The sequence below is a fragment of the Prunus dulcis genome, unplaced genomic scaffold (genome assembly GCF_902201215.1).
Source record: "Prunus dulcis unplaced genomic scaffold, ALMONDv2, whole genome shotgun sequence".
Lineage (NCBI taxonomy): Eukaryota > Viridiplantae > Streptophyta > Magnoliopsida > Rosales > Rosaceae > Prunus > Prunus dulcis.
Window position 1 is genome coordinate 81,764 of NW_023010020.1, and position 15,364 is coordinate 97,127.

Consider the following 15,364-nt stretch of genomic DNA (forward strand, 5'->3'; position numbering starts at 1 on the left):
CTACATGAGCAAAGCCCCCCTGTTATCAAAACCACTGCCTGGGGAAATTCTCTCCCTATACCTTTCGGTATCTAGCACTGCTGTGAGTTTGGTATTGATACGAATACCAGAGAAAGCCGAGTTACCGATTTTCTATGTCAGTAAGGCACTCCAGAATGCAGAACTTCGATATCCCCCATTAGAACAGCTTGCCCTAGCCCTTGTGGTCTCAGCCCGAAGACTCCGGCCATACTTTCAAGCGCACGGAATCAAAGTCTTGACTAACCAACCGCTCCGGCAAGTGCTCCAAAAACCAGAAATTTCTGGCCGATTGATCAAGTGGGCGATCGAACTCGGAGAATTCGACATACAATTCATGCCAGCGTTTCGGTAACGTTCCACATATCCCTGCTAAACCCCTGACACCGATCGTGAGTCTCTGGCCTTTCGCACAATGGGGACTAAACCTGATCGGTCCGATGCCGCAAGGTAAAGGCCAGGTAAGATACGCAGTGGTCGCCGTCGACTACTTTACCAAGTGGGTAAAAGCCGAACCTCTGGCAACCATAACGGCAGCAAAGATGGAAGATTTCGTCTGGACTCACATTTGTTGCAGGTTCGGTATCCCATATGCAATTATTACCGATAATGGCAGGCAGTTCGATTCGGAACTCTTCAGGCAATTTTGCACCCGCCTGAAAATCAACTTGTTTTTCGCATCACCAGCCCATCCCCAATCGAACGGTCAGGTTGAAGCAATAAACAAAATCATCAAGAAACTACTGAAATGGCAGCTGGACAAGGCCAAAGTAGCTTGGCCGGAGAAGTTTCCCGAAGCACTATGGGCCATCCGGACATCTTACCGAACGTCAACTGGAGAAACCCTTTTTTACCTGGCTTTCGGATCGGAGGCTGTGGTGCCTGTGGAAATTGGCGAACCTTCCTACCAAACGGAAAACTTTGCACCGAAGCTGAATGAAGAAGCAATTTCTCTAAGCCTCAACCTACTTGAAGAGCACCGAGCACATGCCAACCTTCGGAATGAAGCCTACAAACAACGTGTCTCTCGGTATTACGACTCTAGGGTCAGACACCGCTCATTCCGAATCGGAGACTGGGTCATGCGCAAGGTATCCCTAGCAACCAAGGATCCCACGGAAGGAACTCTCGAACCTTCCTAGGAAGGACCCTATGAGATCATCGGTATCATTCGATCAGGAACCTACCGACTAAGAGACTCCAACGGCAAGACCCTCAGTCATCCTTGGAACGTGGAACATCTCAAATATTATTTCAAGTAACCTAGCCTACAGCAGGACCAGGTTGTAATCGCTTATAATGTATTCGCCCTTCGGCAGAGATGAATGGAAAGTCCTCGGCATTATAACTTCGGAAACCCTTTTTATTACTCTATTAGCCCATGGCCACCAATAGTATCAAGCTAACGTTCTACGGCGTCTTTATTAGCCTATGGCAATAAACGATGTTCGAAATTTTTGTACTACAGATTCCATCGGAACTTGTATCAATTTCGAATTGTCCCTTTAACGTTATAAATCCGATACGGAGCCCTTCGGCGATAAAACAATGGGCAATTAAAATACATTTTCAGAATACGTGAAAGTTAAAACCAAAAATTTGAATTAAAGGTGCCCTCGGCACCAACATGTTCAGAATACATGAAAGTTAAAATCAAAATTTGAATTAAAGGTGCCCTCGGCACCAATATGTTCAGAATACATAATAAAGTTGGAATTTACAAGTACAAAGTTAAAGTAAAAATGTCCTCGGGCTTTGTCTTTTTCGGCAGCCTCGGCAGAACCAAGTCCCTCGGCGGCATCCTCCCCCTCGTACTCCTCGATCATTTCCTCGGTTATCCCTTCCGGCAGGGGGAGGGTCGGCGATGAAGTTCAGGTCCAGCTTCTGCCCAGGGTTGTACCGTTTGAATCGGTACAACAAGTCCGCCATCTCCGAACTCACCTCCTTATCTAGAAGGGCAGTGAACTCTTCAGAAGAGCGGCACCCCCGGATCGCTGACCGAACGGCACCCTCGATCTCCGCTGCCTTGGCCCGTTCAGACTCCCCCAAGGCCACTTGCACCGCCTCTTTGGCCGCTTCGGCATCCCTCGCCGTCGACAGCGCTGCCTCCAGGAGACACTTCATCTCCTCCACCTTCGCCTCTGAAGCAACAGCCTGCCGTTCAGCAACCTCTTTCTCCTTGAGCAGGTGGGCGTGGTCCTGAAGTGCCTTGCCCGCCTCGGCAACCTTGGCCTTGCCGTCCTCGTAGGCCTTCTTCGCACGCTCGGCAGCAGCGATGGCTCGCTTGATGCAAAGCCACATGTCCATGGATGCCTGCATGGAAGAAAGAAGGTTAGGAAGATGCCCCAGCTACAAAGGAAAGAGAAGAAGGAAGAAAGCACATCTTACCGAGGCTCGAAGACGAATGGCGCGTCCAGCCTGCTCCCGAAGAAGCTTCTTCGGTAGCTCGTCAATATCCGGTAGCTCCTTTTGAGAGTCGAGGATCATGTGATTGACGAACTGCACCGTCTTCGAGGGGCAGGCGATGGTAACAGCTTCGGTAGGTCCGTCCTCATCCTCCACCGCAAGGACGGCCCTAGGAACCTCCGACTGGCGGCAGCGCTTGGAAGCCGGTGAGGCTTCCAGATCCACCATCACTGGCCGCTTCCCGGCAGCCTTGGAAGCGGCGGCTTTGGTATCTGGTTACCTCAGCGCATAGACTTCATCGGTGCTTCGCCCCGAAACGGGCTCGACGCCCAGCTGTCGTAGGCGCTCCGCGAGGGTCTGGTCCTCGGAAGCCACCGCCGCCTGACGAACGGAAGACATCTCAGGCTGCTTCTTCTTTTTCTTGCCTTCCAGGCCCATCATGAGGCGCCGCCTGAAGGATTCGTTCATTTTCTTCGCTTCGGCAGCCTTCCTGGCATCCGTCACTGTTCAAAGGCATTCGGTATATAAGAAGCCTACTCTCGACAAAAATAATACACAAAAACAAAGGAAGAAAAGAGAAGGAGGATGCACTTACTCTCGACAGGGTTGACGAGGCCGGCTCTTACAAAGTTGTCGGTAAAGAGGAACCGAGGATAAACTCACTCGGCAGCAGGCACTCTCAGCTTCACCCTATCAAGCTGCCGAATCTTGCTCTTCTTGGGGCTCGGCTGCTTCAGTTTACCTGTCAGATGTAAGAAAAATTAGTAAATAGACAAGGGAAGGACCCTAAACCTAATAATCGGTATATAAGAAGCCTACCGACAATTTGAAAGGTCGTGGGAACCGGGAACTGGGGAGGTGTTCCCGACGACGACTCCCAATCGACGGAGAGAAGCACCCGCCGATTCCTCCACGACTTTTGAGAAGTTGGCACTGAGCTGATGAAGTGCCCCCGCTCAGAAGCCTTCACGCAGTTCGCCTGAATCCAGCCACCATGATCGGTGCTCTTGGACTTGGTAACTCTGTACAGGTACGAGAACTGCTTGTAAGAAGGCTCCCCCTCCTCGGCAATCCCGAATGCAGCGATTACCCCCATCAAGGCCACCCAAAAGTTGGGGTTGTACTGGCCGAGAGCGTACCCGATCTGGGCAAGGATCTTCTGCACGGCAGGTTGCAACGGCAACCGAACCCCTTGCAGAAGAACATTGATGAAGAAGGCGACTTCACCGTTCTCTAGGTCGCTGAGGGACTCGGCGGGCCCAGGTATCCTCATCCTCACTGAATCAGGGATGAGATATTCGGCCCTAATCCTCTCCAACTCTCGTTCGATAATCTTGTTGGGCTCCAGATAGTCGACCCCGAACAGAGTCTTCTTAGGCACGCCCACCGGTATCCTGGGCTTCTCCTGATGGATGATTGTCACCCTCGGTCGGGAAGGACCGGCAACGCTCTCACCACGATCGGAGGTGGAGGCTTCCGGCTGATGCTCAAAAAGGCCGACGTGGGTACCATCTTTATAGACCACGGCCAGGGGTAGCGGTTGCCTCGTCATAAGCCCTTTGCCGATGCCATGGGCAGGGAAGGAGTTCACCTCCTCACCGAGTATCTCAACGTCGGTGTCTTCTCCACCCTCGGCACCGAGGCTCACGGCCCCGCTGGTCGTGTCCCAGTCCGGTGACTCCCTATCGAACGCGTTGGGCTCACTGCTGAACGGCGACTCGCTATCAGACATCTACAAAAAAAAAAAAGGAAGGGAAGCTAAGGCCCATGCCACAAACTACCCTACCGATGCCTACATCGCTACCTATGGCCACTAAACTACCGAAAGGAAATCCTACTTAACGTTCGGCTAGCCTATGCCGAGAAATGACATATAATAAAGTAAAGAAAGAGTATATTGGGGGTTACCGAACGGTATCTTACCTTGGGTAGCGCAATATGAACTGGGTGCCGATCGAAAACTTCGGAAATCGCCCTGTGTACCGTAAACTGGGTGCCGATCGAAAACTTCAGAAATCGCCCTGTGAATCGTCTGGATTACCGTTAACTCTCTTCGAAAATCGCCCGCACAAAGCTCTCGCGTCAACTCTCAAATGCAAAGTGAGTCTTGCGTCCAGAGCAATCTCTATTTATAGGGAGAGAGCTGCAATGGTACGCCTCGAAAAGCTAAACGGCTCATGAATGCGCCGTCAGGCCTGGCTTCGCTAGCCACGTGTCGCCCGGCGAATGGCGATGCTGACTGCACGCCAGGCACGGAAGACGAAGCGTCTCTGCACGCCAGGCACAGAAGACGAAGCGTCTCTCTGCCCTCTCACCTCTCAGCTTCGACGACCCCTCAGGTCCCAGGGTAATCTCTTCCGAACGATGGCCCCCGAAAGGATCGACACAAGCATCCTCTCCTCCCCCCAAACGAGCTCACCGAACGGCAGGGCACCTTCGAACTGCCATAGAGAACTAAATTCCCTTCCGAAGGACCTTCGGAAGAGAACTTGGGGGACTACTGTTTATACCTGGAATAAATGACCTACGACCTCCAAACACGTGGACAGGATCGTTATTGATCATGGACGACCTTCGGCATAGTGCCTACCGATCGGCTCCTTTCTAGTCGTTACTCTACCGGACACGTGTCATGCTCACAATCCGCTTCTACAGTCCCACATCGGAAATATGAGCACAATGCACGCCTCCCGAGGCTATATAAGAAGACCCCTATCCTCAAAAGAAAGGGGAGAAAAACCAACGGTACGCTACCGCTTGATCTGTCAACTAATATTACTAAAATTGTACTTACTAAAGCATCGGAAAGCCTTCGGCCGGTACCACACCGATATCCCAAGGTCTTACCGAACGTGTCCTTTTGCAGGTACTTACCCTTCTGAGGGCAGACACCTGCCGAAGGCATAATATCACTAAGTTGGCGAAACACGTGCCGAACCACTTTTTTGCATCAACATTTGGTACAGGTGGCCCAGCTCTCTCACACCTTTTTTTTGCTGACGACTCACTTATGTTTCTCAAAGCAACAGAGAATAATTGCCAGATGATTGTGGGAATCTTGGACTCTTATTGCACGGCCTCGGATCAGCTTGTTAATTTTGAGAAATCAAATATGTTCTTTAGCCCAAACACACCTTTGGAGGTGAAAGATAGGTTGAGGGCTATTCTAAATGTCACCATATCTGAGGATCCGGGCAAGTATCTTGGGCTTCCAACCTTATGGGGCAGATCGAAAAAGATGGCCTTGGCTTTCGTAAAGGAAAAAATTCTAGGGAAAATCTAGGGATGGAAGCATGGCTTACTTTCTCAAGCTGGCAGAGAGGTCCTGATTAAGTCTGTTGCCCAGGCCGTCCCGTCTTACTCTATGTCTGTTTTCCTCTTACCGAATGGTTTATGTCAGGAGATTGATAGTATTTTGGCAAATTTCTGGTGGGGTCAATCTCAGCAATCAAATAAAATTCATTGGATTAGTTGGAAGAACCTTGGCATGCCTAGGAATGAAGGGGGAATGGGCTTCCGCAACCTGAAGGATTTTAATGTTGCCTTGTTGGCAAAACAAGGGTGGAGGATGGTGATGAAGCCTCATGCTTTTTGGGCTCAACTGCTAAAAAGTAAATATTTCCCAAATGGTGATTTTCTCCGGGCCGGGAAGGGGGCTAAGTCGTCCTGGGCTTGGTCTAGCTTGCTGGTAGAAAGGAATATAATCATGAGAGGTGCTAGGTGGCAGGTTCTTGATGGTAGCCGTGTCAATCTTTGGACTGATAAGTGGATCCTCGGGTGTTCTGAGCATGCTCTGCAATCAAGCCATCACAGCCTGGTGGATTTGGAGGCAAAGGTTGAGACTATTATTGACTGTCAATCTCGTGAATGGAACTCGGAAGCTATTGGTGGTATGTTTTCACCAAATGACACAAAAATTATCAGAGCCATGCCTTTGGGTGATGGCTGGGAGAAGGACAGGCTTATCTGGCCTCTAAACCAGACGGGTAGTTACACTGTCAAATCTGGCTATAACATGATACACATGGCTCACCTTGATACTCCGGTCGGACCTTCCAGCTCAAGAGTTTTAGATAAGGCTCTATGGAAGCTGGTCTGGGGCTCTCAGATGGTCCCAAAGTTAATGAATTTTTGGTGGCGAATTGTTAGGGGCTGCCTGCCAACAAGGTATGCTTTGTTCAGGAGACACCTTGGCACCTGCCCATTATGCCCTATTTGTGGGGAGTTTCCGGAGTCTGTTGAGCATCTTTTCCTCCTCTGTAATTGGGTCCAGCCTGTATGGTTTGGAGGTCCTTTGAACTACAGGATAAACAGGCAGAGTATTACTTCTATGAGTAAATGGATGATGCAAATTTTGAAGATTTCGTAGAGTTTGGGATATGATCGGAAGTGGCTAATTTCCCAAATTGTTTACACTTGCTGGAGTATCTGGAAGAGCCGTTGCTCTGCAGTTTTTGATGATATTAGTGTGTGCCCTCACCGTACCTTACTAGTGGCCAAAAATTTGATCAATGATTTCAATCTTGTGCGGTGTCCTCCTGGGGATGCGATTTTGGAGGAGGATACTGATGATGGCCAAAGGGTGGTTAGATGGTTGCCTCCACCCTCCCTTTTCTGTTTACAAAATAAATATTGATGCATCTTGGGTTAGTACTACTCTGCAAGCTGGTCTGGGAGTTGTAGTGAGAAATTCTGCCAGCAACTTTATAGGTGGTTGCTGCGTTACTAGACTTGCTTCTTCGGCAATCGAGGCTGAAGCCCATGCTGCTTTAAAAGGGGTCAAGCTGGCTGCTGAAATGGGGCTTCCAAACGTGGTCTTTGAATCTGACTCAAAGGAACTTGTTCAATCAATTAAAGGAAATATTTTGAAAGGTAGGTGGATGATTTATCCTATCCTATCAACTATTCGGCGACAATGTAGCAGTTTTATTTCTTGTTCTTGGCACTGGGTCCCTCGAGGGGCAAATCGAGCAGCGGATGCTGCAGCTCAGCGAGCTAGGCGGAGGATGTGCGATAAAGTTTGGGCTTCCAGACCCCCATCCTCTCTGGTTTTTGTGTTGCAAGCTGATGGACTTCCTTGCCCCCCGCGGTGCTAGGGAGTTTTGTGCTGGAGGCGGACGGGCTCCCCATTTGGAGGCGTCATAGTTACTGGTCTCTAGTTGTGTTTCTTCTAGCCGTTGTTCGTTTTTCTTTTGCTGTTGCTGCTATTGTTTCCTTTTCTTTCTGTCTTTGGTTTTTGTCTGTTTCTCCCCTTGTTGTCTGTCTTTCATTTTTGAATGAAAGTTTCTCTTGACCAAAAAAAAAAAAAAAAAAAGACGTGGGTAATTCGGTATGTATGGACATCCCTTTGTCCACATGGGACATGTCACATGGCATCCTACTATTGGCGTGTAAATATGTGCTCTCACAGAACACTTGAACAAACGATTACTATTCTAGAGAATATAATTTGCCAAATTGGAGACCGATTTGGAAATGGATTGGGCACAGTATCACAGGTTTTGGCACACATCAAATTTCTAGTGCCACTCAATCTCTATTTTGACGTACCCGAATTCCCATTTCATGACTACAATTGATGAATAAAATAAAATAAAAAAATAAATACAAACTCTTTTTTTTTTATTTTATAGAAATTCCATATTGCATTCATAATTCAATTAAAAAATATACGAGTTACAGGGCCAATACAAACTAGCCACAAATGACCATTGCAATAACGGAACGGTCTAACATCAAAATTAAGACAATCTAGTGCGCATCCATTAATGATCACGCATGATCGAAGAAACTCTGATATAAGCATCCCAACGAAGATTGCAAACTCAGAATAATCAAAAGGAAAATTTGCATAAATGTCACTTGAACTTTTATGCTTGTGCAAAATTACCACCTGAACTTATAATTTTTATTATTAACCACCTGAATGTTACAGAGTGTTGCAATACACCACCTATTGCTAACTCTATTAAACTTTCCTTTAAGTTTAAGGGTATTTCTGTAAATTTTATATAACTGAAAAGCTTAAAATTTCTAAAAATAATATAATTATAAATATATTATTTATTCTTGCATGTTCCAACACCAATTATCCACCACTACCACCTAGCTCCCTCCCCCACCCTCTGCATACACACTTTCATATCTCTCTCCCCATCTCCCCTCCCACTCTCGCCCTCCCCCAAATCAAAATTTTTTTGGGGTAGGTTGTTGGAGAATTGAGTGATCAAAAGACAGATATATTGTTTGGCATATGGTAATCTTCGACAAGAATTGAAAGTATTTGCAGTATGGCTATAGGAGATGTTGTTTCATAAATAAATATTGCAGAGGATCATATATGAAAATATTATTCTTCTTCGATGGAGAGAGAGTGAGAGAGAGGGGGTGGGGAGAAATGAATGAGGGCGTATTAAGACATTACAGAGGGTGGGGGAGGGGACCATTGGGCAGTGCGTCATAATTGGTGTTGGAAGGGGTGAGGGGAAGTCGTAGGATAGTGAGGTTAGGTTTCTATTTTTTTTTATAATTAATTTATTTTATAACATGATTATGTTCGTTTATTTAACAAATTTCAATGTTATAGTTATAGGGAATTGACAGAAATACCCTTAAATTTAAGGTAAGGTTTTACGGAGTTAGACGTAAGTTAAAAGTTTATGTGGTAATCACACACAAGTCTAAAAGTTCAGGTGATATTTATGCAAATTTCCCTAATAAAAAAGAGATAAGGCTGGAAAAAACCAAGCCATAACAATACAAATAAAACTTTTAACAAAAGAGAGGTGAAAAACTCTTACAAAAAAGAGGTGAAAACTATACAGAAAACCCAAAGAATCTCTGTGACTTATTCCAAACATAAAAAAATGGCAAAAAAGATGGTGGTGGAGATCTGACGCCGAAACGCAGTTGTATGTGATGGTTGGAGGAAAATCATAATAAAACGAAAAAAAATATGGAAAATTTTTTGTCTCTGAAAATGAGGGAAGAAGAGAGGGAGGAAGAGAAGAGGGGAGAGGGGAGGAAGAACAATAACTGCCTCCCTTCTCAAAGTGAAAACGGCTCTAGAAGTGTTTTTTTTTTTTTTTTCCTCAGAAAGAGGGAGCTAGGGTCTTTTTTATGTCTGTCATGGCCATCCCCTAGAGAATTATTTTGCTTGTCTGCGGGCACAAAAATAAAATAAATACAGACTTTAAAATGCCATAATAAGGAACAATATGTGAACTGGAAAATGGTTTCTAAAAATGTTCCAAGAGATGCAACTAAAATGACAAACACAAATACAACACAAAACTCTGAAACTACATATTTTGAGAAATTTAAATTTCAAGTATGTCTTTGAAAATTTTAAGTGGGCTTTTCGATATATACACGGTAGAATTTTAGTCTAAGTAAACTTTGTTTAACATAGGCTGCCTTCTCCGTATACAATTTCTTGATCAAATGGGCATAGAGATACTTTACCTTAGATGATTATTCAATTATTATTTTTTGATAAAATAGATGATTGTTCATTTTGATTACAAGACCAATATGTATGACTTGTTCCTATAGTTCAAGCTCATGCATAGATTGATAGATACCCAAAAAGAGAGAGGCCTATTATCATAACCTAAATAAACAAGGCCCAGTATCTATGGGTGTGCCAGTGGAATATCTTGCCTAGGAATCAAATGAGTCCGAAATCAGAAAATATTCACTCATGTATAGATAATAGATTTTGGGCTAGTTTGGCAATGTTCTCTAAGTGGGTTAAAAGCATTTTTTGCTGACATTTGGCAAAGATAGTAAAGTAAAAGTGCTGATAAGGATGCGAAAGGAGTCAAAAGGTACTGATATGCGAACAAGCGATCTAAAGTTTGTACTTTCGTGACATCTTATTAATATGTGGGTACGTGAGAAACTCCCCACTTCAAACTTCCAAACAAGCCATATGTGAAGTGGTATTTAGCTATCAAAAACTACAACTATTATATTGATTCAAGTGGCCAAAATTTAGAATTAGATAGGTGGCATGCACTTGGTTTAGTATTCATCTATCGGATGCACACTTTTAAGCTGTCATCTTGTCTAAGGTAGATACTCACGGCCAGCATTTAGCGTACAAAGCAGGGTTCCAAAGGATTCCACAATAAACAAGACAAATCTGATGGGTGTCATGTGAACTCAAATTTGACCACCATCCCCAATCAAAGGGCTATACTATTACTATAGCACTAGCACAAAAACAAAACCGAGTTGATAATTAGTAGCAGATTGGTGGTTTGTTTATATTTAACGACAAAATCTAGCTCAGATTTCATTTGGGTTATTTTTCTTCAAGTCTTCAAGCAAGAAGACAGTGTCAAAGGCTTCAATAATTATACACCCCAAAACCCTAGAGCATTGAAAGGCCTAGAGTAGAAAAACTTGGGTAATAAAATAAGAATACCATTGTTTTTCTATTTCAGCCAATCACGGCATGTCAAATAAAAAATTTATCACACGTAACATATCGTGATTCGCCGAAAATAATAAAATAGGATTATCTCTATCATACAACTGTTTCTCGGGCTAGAGAGGTAGGCTCCAGGCAAGGCAATATAGATTCAATATTTACTATGACCAAAACCAGATAAACTGCCAAATGATAGCTGAAAGCTGATAACACTGCATGGCTGATTTTGACCCCTTTTCAGCTTTTGACATCAACATCCAGGCTTCATTCAACTTCAGCCGTATCTTGGATTCTACTCAACCTCACAAAAGTGATTGGTTTTGGGAAACAGAGTTCTGCAAACTGCTACGCCGCCTAAACAAGCCTGAACAGTCTGAGGCCAGAAAAGAAAAGACTGGTGGTAATGGTGAAGAGAAAGGAGTTTTTTTTTAGAAGTAAAAGAGGTTTCCATATTTGGTGAAGCTTGTCAGCGTCACTTTTTTCTTGAGACTTTGCTTTCAGGAGATCGTCTGTGGTGCACCGGGTGCACCCGTACAGCCCATCACGTGGGCTTTTTTTAAAAACAATGAAAACCGGTTGTTTTGGTTAACCAGTTCAGGTGATATTTATGCAAATTTCCCTAATAAAAAAGAGATAAGGCTGGAAAAAACCAAGCCATAACAATACAAATAAAACTTTTAACAAAAGAGAGGTGAAAAACTCTTACAAAAAAGAGGTGAAAACTATACAGAAAACCCAAAGAATCTCTGTGACTTATTCCAAACATAAAAAAATGGCAAAAAAGATGGTGGTGGAGATCTGACGCCGAAACGCAGTTGTATGTGATGGTTGGAGGAAAATCATAATAAAACGAAAAAAAATATGGAAAATTTTTTGTCTCTGAAAATGAGGGAAGAAGAGAGGGAGGAAGAGAAGAGGGGAGAGGGGAGGAAGAACAATAACTGCCTCCCTTCTCAAAGTGAAAACGGCTCTAGAAGTGTTTTTTTTTTTTTTTTCCTCAGAAAGAGGGAGCTAGGGTCTTTTTTATGTCTGTCATGGCCATCCCCTAGAGAATTATTTTGCTTGTCTGCGGGCACAAAAATAAAATAAATACAGACTTTAAAATGCCATAATAAGGAACAATATGTGAACTGGAAAATGGTTTCTAAAAATGTTCCAAGAGATGCAACTAAAATGACAAACACAAATACAACACAAAACTCTGAAACTACATATTTTGAGAAATTTAAATTTCAAGTATGTCTTTGAAAATTTTAAGTGGGCTTTTCGATATATACACGGTAGAATTTTAGTCTAAGTAAACTTTGTTTAACATAGGCTGCCTTCTCCGTATACAATTTCTTGATCAAATGGGCATAGAGATACTTTACCTTAGATGATTATTCAATTATTATTTTTTGATAAAATAGATGATTGTTCATTTTGATTACAAGACCAATATGTATGACTTGTTCCTATAGTTCAAGCTCATGCATAGATTGATAGATACCCAAAAAGAGAGAGGCCTATTATCATAACCTAAATAAACAAGGCCCAGTATCTATGGGTGTGCCAGTGGAATATCTTGCCTAGGAATCAAATGAGTCCGAAATCAGAAAATATTCACTCATGTATAGATAATAGATTTTGGGCTAGTTTGGCAATGTTCTCTAAGTGGGTTAAAAGCATTTTTTGCTGACATTTGGCAAAGATAGTAAAGTAAAAGTGCTGATAAGGATGCGAAAGGAGTCAAAAGGTACTGATATGCGAACAAGCGATCTAAAGTTTGTACTTTCGTGACATCTTATTAATATGTGGGTACGTGAGAAACTCCCCACTTCAAACTTCCAAACAAGCCATATGTGAAGTGGTATTTAGCTATCAAAAACTACAACTATTATATTGATTCAAGTGGCCAAAATTTAGAATTAGATAGGTGGCATGCACTTGGTTTAGTATTCATCTATCGGATGCACACTTTTAAGCTGTCATCTTGTCTAAGGTAGATACTCACGGCCAGCATTTAGCGTACAAAGCAGGGTTCCAAAGGATTCCACAATAAACAAGACAAATCTGATGGGTGTCATGTGAACTCAAATTTGACCACCATCCCCAATCAAAGGGCTATACTATTACTATAGCACTAGCACAAAAACAAAACCGAGTTGATAATTAGTAGCAGATTGGTGGTTTGTTTATATTTAACGACAAAATCTAGCTCAGATTTCATTTGGGTTATTTTTCTTCAAGTCTTCAAGCAAGAAGACAGTGTCAAAGGCTTCAATAATTATACACCCCAAAACCCTAGAGCATTGAAAGGCCTAGAGTAGAAAAACTTGGGTAATAAAATAAGAATACCATTGTTTTTCTATTTCAGCCAATCACGGCATGTCAAATAAAAAATTTATCACACGTAACATATCGTGATTCGCCGAAAATAATAAAATAGGATTATCTCTATCATACAACTGTTTCTCGGGCTAGAGAGGTAGGCTCCAGGCAAGGCAATATAGATTCAATATTTACTATGACCAAAACCAGATAAACTGCCAAATGATAGCTGAAAGCTGATAACACTGCATGGCTGATTTTGACCCCTTTTCAGCTTTTGACATCAACATCCAGGCTTCATTCAACTTCAGCCGTATCTTGGATTCTACTCAACCTCACAAAAGTGATTGGTTTTGGGAAACAGAGTTCTGCAAACTGCTACGCCGCCTAAACAAGCCTGAACAGTCTGAGGCCAGAAAAGAAAAGACTGGTGGTAATGGTGAAGAGAAAGGAGTTTTTTTTTAGAAGTAAAAGAGGTTTCCATATTTGGTGAAGCTTGTCAGCGTCACTTTTTTCTTGAGACTTTGCTTTCAGGAGATCGTCTGTGGTGCACCGGGTGCACCCGTACAGCCCATCACGTGGGCTTTTTTTAAAAACAATGAAAACCGGTTGTTTTGGTTAACCAGTTCAACTAAGGAAAAAAAAAAAAAAGTCCCGCTCGTTCAAAACCTAGCTTTGCACAGAACTAAGGAAAAAAAACAAAAGGCCCGCTCGTTCAAAACCTAGCTTTGCACAGATCGATTTCGTCTGTCTATCTCCTCCTCCATAGCTTTGCACAGCCACAGCTCTATTTCGGTGAATTCATAGCTGCACAGCTTCCTACAGCCTGAAGAAGCTCCCCCCACTTCGTCTTCTCCATCTGAGGAGCAGATTTCAGCCAAAACCCAGAAACCCACTTCGTCTTCTCCAGTCGCTTCCTCCATCTCGGTAAGTTCGTGTGTTGATTTTCGTTATGTGTAATTGATGGTTCTATTTAATTTATTCTTCTAGTGATTTTGAATTGTTGTTTCAGTTTTTTCATTTAACAATTCCAGAAATTAATGATTCAAATTTTGTATTTCTTTTCCCACTCTGCATTTCTGATGGGTTGTTATAGTGCCTCTTGATCTGATTGTATATATAAATACCCATGAGGGCTCTGATTGTGTAAGATTTAATTGTGGTGGGTTTGTGATTCTGAAAGTGGCGTGAGGTGAAGTGGGTATCTGACATTGATGGCTGTAATGTTCATGCAATTGCATATCTCTCTATATAGTTTTTTTTTCCAAAGTATGCACGTATTTCCAAACCCCATAGTTGTAATGTTCGTGGAATTGCATAGCTCAAAATGCAATAGCATAGCTAAATATGCAATTGCATAGCTAAATATGCAATTGCATATCTCTATATGCAATTACTAATAGCCTGTATGCAAATCCAAGTCATTGAATGCAATGACAGTATATAGTTTTTGTTTCAAATTATGCAACTCAGGTGATTTCGTGGTATGTAGGTAGCTTTGACTGTGCTTTAGAATAATTTGTTATGGGGATTAAAGTGTTCCGAAAGTGTAATGTGAGGATTGGTTAAGATTTGTATTGGGATTTGAAATGAGTAAGAATCCCGACCCAATAGAGAAATGCATGGGTGGGTTGTGTGCATTATCTGTGCAATGTAATAATCGAGGGCTGATGCACTTGCAAGTAGTATCGAGCAATTGCATATAAGTATATGCAATTACTAAGCTACTGTATGCAAATCCAGGTCCCCGTATGTTTTTAATTAAGCAATGTGATGTTGTGGTGCTTATGGGGTTTAGGGGGCATTAGGCTTTGGATTAGTATTCAAATTCTCGGCGCTACAGACAATTGCATGATAGTAAGTTGTGCTTGATTTGCGCAAGTTATGGAAGCTAAAAAAAGCGGATCAGCAAAAGGAAAACGCAAGGGCAACAGTAATGTGCAACAATCAAGAGTTGGGCGAGATGCATTTTTTAATTTCATGTAAGTTACGCGTACATCTTAAAATTGGAAATGTGGTTGCTTAATATTGTGATGGTTAATTGATTAAAAATAAATGATTTACAGGAAAAAACAACGACATGAAATGGGGAAAGAGGCAAATGCAAAGTTGGACAGAAAGGTGAGAGATGGCAATGGATTGGGCAGTTTAGTAATTATTTTATTAAATAGGGTCTTTTAATGAGGAAATTTT

At 43.0% G+C, this 15,364-nt stretch overlaps 1 protein-coding gene across 1 annotated transcript; it reads left to right on the plus strand.

The window, feature by feature from the left end:
* Positions 1-6,995: 6,995 nt before the first annotated feature.
* LOC117612559 lies at positions 6,996-7,520 on the plus strand. Its single transcript, XM_034341245.1, has one exon. The coding sequence runs from the start codon at positions 6,996-6,998 to the stop codon at positions 7,518-7,520; it is 525 nt and encodes a 174-aa protein (XP_034197136.1).
* The last annotated feature ends 7,844 nt before the right edge of the window (positions 7,521-15,364 follow it).